At 37.1% G+C, this 6237-nt stretch overlaps 1 protein-coding gene across 8 annotated transcripts in view; it reads right to left on the bottom strand.

Annotated features, from left to right (window-relative positions):
• Positions 1-890: 890 nt before the first annotated feature.
• Positions 891-6237, bottom strand: part of NCKAP5 (NCK associated protein 5) — a 431207-nt gene continuing 425860 nt past the window's right edge. For all 8 annotated transcript variants that reach the window (XM_032189919.1, XM_032189920.1, XM_032189918.1 and 5 more), the window contains one exon: positions 891-1440. In XM_032189919.1, the coding sequence (XP_032045810.1) occupies positions 1159-1440 (282 nt within the window). In that variant the 3' untranslated portion in view covers positions 891-1158. The remainder of the gene's footprint in view (positions 1441-6237) is intronic.

The following is a 6237-nucleotide window of genomic DNA, read 5'->3' as shown; positions in this document are numbered from 1 at the left end:
ATATATCTAGTTTACAGATCACTGTACAAAAAGCAGTTATAAATACTTCACATCTAGAAAAAATACACGGAACCTTTGAAATAGACTTTCCCTTACATATAAACAGCCTCTGTAGAAAAACAAAACCGAGACACACCAACCCTCCGAGATATGCTGGAGCTGGCGCTGGCTAGCACCCACATCCTCCTTACACGTACCACAAACAGGAGCGGAGTTCCAATTTTGAAAAATTATTTAGCATTTACGACTTAATTAAGACCAAATGGGGACTACAAAGGATAGCACAATATGCTACATTCAGAAATTGATAGGAAATAATTACAGAGGAGGCAGAAGTAGAGAAACTTTGTTGCTGTCAGAATTAAAGACGCTTGTGTAGTTCCCATTCAACAAGCCTCCCATTTGTGTCAGCAGTGAATTACTCCGGCCCTGATCTTTCAAACTGTTACGCAGATGATTTATGAAGTCAGTGCCAGCAGTATCAGGCCTTTTAATCTATTCATTTTCTTGCCACGTCAAAAGTCAAAAACCTTTTGAAATAAGACATCTGTTGTGACATTGTAGTAACCGAAATGCACATTTCCCTAGAACACAAGTATGGAATTGCACTAAAAATGAAAAATAAAAAATGTTTCATAAAAGGGACTCCTAGAAAGTTTATTACAGACGATTTGGCAGGCTCAGGTTTATGGTCACGCAGTGTTTCTACATACAGTTTTAAGACTAGAACAATTATAAATCTTTTTTAAAAAATCTACCAACTTTTCTTGTTAATATTAACATCAAGTTCTTTAAGTTAGTAATCTGCCATTACAGGAGCATAGCACCAATTTAATATTTATTGCTGTCATTTCTCCCTACAAATATATTTTCCCCACATATTTACATCTATACAAATATTCAGAAAAGTGCAAAATTAAGCCTTTTTTTTTTGTGTGTGGAACCATTTGTTGTGTTCAGCGTTGAGTCTCCTGCATCGCGGCGAATGCAGTCCTGCCTTTCTTATTGCTGTTTCATGAGAAAAAAAGTCAGGAATACCCCGCTGTGAGTACAGCGATCTGGAGTGAGGATTTTCAACAAGTGTCTCTTCTCCCCCCTCCCTCCCCACTTGCCTTTCGCTCCGTAAGTGCTCCATTCACAGCCCACTGGAAAGTGTCTTTATACATCATTAGAGCCTTGGCTGGCGCAAGAGGAGAAGCTATCATACAAAGAATCACTCAAGGATTCTAAATTGTCCACATCGTGCCTATCGGAGCTATTTAAGGAAGCTTCTTCTTTCTTTCCATTTTCTTCCTTTTGTCCTTCACCCTTATTCAGACAGTTCTTCTCTGTTTCTAATAAAAGTACGGTATTGCTGTTAAATTTATTGAGAGACTCCAGGGAAATTTTAGATAATCTAGTCTGAGAATCTTCTTTTGTTTCTTCAGTTTGCTTCAATTTCTGTAATGAATAAGGAAAATATTAGAAACATATTTCTTATAAAGTTATCGTACTGTACACCATTAACTACCTTCTTTCCAAAGTTCACAAGGTTAAAGGAAACAGATTAGTAGATGCTTAAATCTCTATTATAATTAAATAGAACATGAATGTCCATTTTAGGATAAATCATAGCTTTGGCGATTCTGCTGAGACAAATAGGACTCCATGTACAAAACAAAAAAAGTACATTTTAACTAGCAGATCCTATATTTGTATGTGTTAAGCATCTTCAGCATCTTCACAGATAATAATGTACATCTTCTTCAAGAGTACTTTGGGGGTATGTTTAAATGGGTAGTTGTTTTGGCGGAATTTGGAGTCTGCCAAAAAAAGGTGCATAGACACATTCAGAGGAGAAAATAGCGTTTTCTATAAATTACAGACAACAATGAAAGTTGCTAGAAAATAACCTCACATTTTGCATGTGTAAGCCTATTGATTTCCAAGAACCCACACCCTCTCTAATAGAAAAGAAGGCAACAAGACAGGAAATTATGCTGAACCGGGCCAATCCTCACAGACCAGAATCAATCAGATATTGGCCAGGCCTACTCTGAGAAGTGCTGTAATTCTGCTGGAACACCGGAAAAAGTATTAGCACTTTATATTAAAAACTCACAGTAGGATTATACAAGAGTAATTTTATCCCTTTGTTGCCTACTGCTATCTTCAATCAGAGATCTGACCAAGGAATACTTAGGGAACAGCTTAGGGAGCAGTTCAATAAAACTGACCCGCCTTCCATTTACAGGGTGTTTCAAAACCCGTGTAACTACCTGCTCTTACAGAAGATGTTATCACAGAAGTATGAGATAACGTTCAACGTTTCATAGGACGCTCGGAGAGGCAAGATGCAAGAATTTTGAGATATGCTGTCAGAGTGCAAGCTGTTCCTCGTTTCCAGTGAAACCATCAGATAGTATAGATTGAATCAGTAAATTACTGCCAATCTAGGACATTAGTATTTTGGTTTAGATAGAAAATGAGATGGTATTTTAAGCACACCAAAAACAGCATGGCCAGGTGTATGTAGGATGTGGGTCACTAAATGTGCAGCTGTAAATGGTCATTGGAACTTTTAGAAAAATTCAAGTTCCAAGTCACTTCATGCGTGCTGGGCTGCTCACCCTAGGAAGTCTTGGGCATAACAAAGACATTGCTACATGGCTTGAATGCTTCTTTTTCCGACTGTTGAAATAAAAATGGAAATGCCAATCTAGTGACTGTTGATGCTGTGATCCTGTCATTTTTCGTAAACTAACAATGCCTGGCTTAGGTTAGTATTTTCATCAAATGTTTCAAGCAAGCTTCAACAAAGCAATAAGAGATGCTAAAGTCTTAGTAACTGAGGATCTGCCATTTGGTTCATTAAATAATCTTTAGTGCAAAAGTTTCAGGGGATGCTATGTTAGGTGCTGGTTTTAGATGACAGTTAAACCTAAGGTCTTCACTGTCTGGAATGACAATAGTTTCTGAAACAGAGGAATATAACCTTTCATAACAGTAACAAACACAAATTTAAACTCTTCTATAGAAATTTCTTACAATTTCAGCTCAAAAAGTTCTTCTTTTTGCTCTCATTTAAAATATTATAAGCTATTATCAGAACAGTTGTTTCACTTCTGTGTAGGTCAGATGAGATAATTTGGAGACATAGCATCAATAAAATACATATTAGCACTTTTTGCTTGTCAGACTACTAAACCTGAAATACTTTATTATATGAAAGACTAAACGGTTTTTCTTTGTATATATTTTTCCCACCTCACAGCTTTTCTTTGGATAAATTGAATGTGTCTGCTTAGCACAGACTTGGGTCTGCAAGAAGTCAATACTGGTGTTAATAAAGTCTATGATAAAACTTTTATTGATTCAAATGAAAGCCAATTTCAACTGTTGAGCAGGAGGAACTAGAGAGACCTAAAGTGTTTGCTGTGCAGAGCAGTCCAGACAAAGTACCAAAATAAGAGCAGGATCTTTGGCTGGCTGAAGGATAGATTTAAACCACAGGACAGACTGGAACAAACTCATTAGGATAATCTACATATATGTGGTATCAGTAATTTATTATACCCTACAAGCATGACCTAGACTAAAATCCTACCTTAATCACACCCTAGTTTGTCATTTAATATAAGGGTAACAGTTAATAAAATATATTAGAGAAACTGCAGGGTACAAAAGTATTCTCTACAAATTTTAAGTCAAATCATTGAACCAAATGAAATTGAAGTGAACTGAAGTGAAGCCCATCACGAAACCCATTCACAAAAGATACATAAAGTAGTGAACAGTATCAGAGTCATAAATTTGATGCATGTAAGTGCTACTAGTATAGCAGACCCTACTACCATTCATGAGAAAACAAAGGAAAAATATAGATAAAAGTTGTAGCAAAATTTATTTCTAAAATAGAGACAATATTTGTATCCAGAAATAAGTCATGGATAATTTAGGATGTACAGCTGTCCTTTTTCCACATCTTAAGCCCCAGTTGTGCCCTTTTGTTGAAAAAAAAAAGAAAAAGAGATGTTTTCTTTAACACATTATTGCAATAGCATGCAAATATGTAAAGGTAATGCTCGTGATCTGGAAAGTAACACATAGGGGATTTTCACTTGATGTAGATGAAATCTGTTTGGATATGATACACTTTCTGGCATAGTATTACTCCAGGAGCTATGACCACCTATTGCTGATTTTATAATTAAACAAGAATGAGAGGTCATCCAGATTGGACTTTTGGGTAGGGAATATTAATATGCTAGAGCTGTACTACGATATCAGATGTACAATAAGAGTGATTTTATCTGACAGCTTTATTACTACAGATATACTTTAATAATCTTAAATTTTCTCTTAAAACTTGTTTGAAATACAGTAATATAATGTAAATGCAGTTAGAAAGTTAAAATATGATATTCCAGTCCTTGACATACAGAAGAAAACACGTTCACATCCTGTGCTCCATGAGAAAAACTAAAAAGTTTGTGCAAAGATATTAATGCAGGGATCCCTATAACCAGCTAATAATTTTCTCCCACAGTACCAAAATTATGTTCCTAGAGGTGAAAAGCCACTGATAATTTCTGTAAACTCGGTATCTTGGAACAAAAGTTACCCCAAGTTTTTCTTTAAGAATCTTTTCTCTAGTCACTATAGATACAACCTGGAAAAAACTATCAGATTATTCATTTAGATCCATCCTTAAATTAAGTTTCCTATTTTTCAGGGCAGCCGCAACAGCTGCTAGATGAAACAAAAGGCAAAACCAAACCAACTACTAGAATCTGTTGCTAAAGCATGTAAGTGTGTGGTTAAATGTGTCCATAGTTCTGTCGTTGTACATTTTTATGACTTGAGCAGAGACACAGATACCACAAAGAACAAGGGTTAGCCCAAAGATGTTACTATTGTGCATTTGAATGTAGTTAGTTTACTAATGCATTTGAGAGTCACACAAATGAGACTTGATAGCTTTTCCTGCAGATAAGGAACATCTGGCAGCAGATGAGATGCATTTTGTATCCATGCAAGCTGGGTGAGATCTGGTAATAGTGTGCAGAGCACCTAGCCTGAAGGTCCTAGGCTCCAATCAAACCTTTCCCATATTTATAGCAGCTTTCTGCATGATGAACAGATGCTTTTATCACCATAAAAAGAAAAGCACTTAGCTATTTTCTTGAGTGTTGCTAGAAGAGCTAAGATGGGCCCAACAGTATGTTCTTGCTCTCAGACTTGGTTCTTCGGAGGAGTAATACTGAAAGCCATTTCCTCCCAGAGGTGTTGACTTTGCTGCTGACTATTCTGCACCTGTCCTATGAATAAATAAAGTGCCTACTACATTCAGTGCGGCCATTTATGTTTTCCTGAGTATTAGCTTCAGGGAAAAGATAAGAAGATGCAGTCACAGATTTTGGCCCAAGTCAAAATAGGCTCAGTGCAGGAAAGGACTAATTTTCACTGTGCCTTTGTAAAAGCGCTGACCCATTATCCTAAAGCAGCTCAGTTTATAGCTTATTTTACTTTTATTAACTAGTTTCGGAGTTTTGGAGCTGGTCAGTTACGGGGTGCCTTACACCACCTGAGAGCAGCGGCTGGTCGTTACAAGAGGAGAAACTCTACCTGACATAACCCAGACATTCATCACGAGCCACATCACTTTGAAATAAACTCACGAGTCATGAATCAGAATAATGTTCCCTTGTTGGCGTCATCCTAAAGGGAATAATTAAAAGCCATTAATGATATAATAAAATTTGTCATGTCGCTTCAAGCACAGCAAATTAGGGAAACACAACTAGCCTGCAGCTACACTGATGCATAATAAATAGGTGCTATTTCTACATTAATACATCAAAATAGATTTTTTCAAACTTTAAAAATGAGAGGTTACATGTGGGTAGAATGCACGTTCAGTGCTGTGTGATCGTGGACTAGCCAGAGCTGCTCTGAACAGCAGGAAGGTTTTGCAGGTGTAGCAGAAAGGTGGGCAGAAGGACGGGCTAGTTCATAGGCACAAAGGGCTCGCAGTTGGCATGCAGGAAGGAATGCTGCAGCAAGTCCATTTCTTCTTCTGTGTAGTAACATGCAGAAGCTCTGGTAGCCTGGAGGTCAGGCGATGCTTATAAGGCATACCAGAGTCCAGAATTAGCAATGAACCGTTCTGCGAGATAGATGTATTTTCCAGCTGTCTAAGTTTAGTTAACCAGCAGTTTAAGGGGCTCAGAGTCATTTACACACAAGAATAAAATG

The sequence above is a fragment of the Aythya fuligula genome, chromosome 6 (assembly GCF_009819795.1).
Source record: "Aythya fuligula isolate bAytFul2 chromosome 6, bAytFul2.pri, whole genome shotgun sequence".
Taxonomy (NCBI): domain Eukaryota; kingdom Metazoa; phylum Chordata; class Aves; order Anseriformes; family Anatidae; genus Aythya; species Aythya fuligula.
This window is presented reverse-complemented; position numbering and strand designations above follow the sequence as displayed.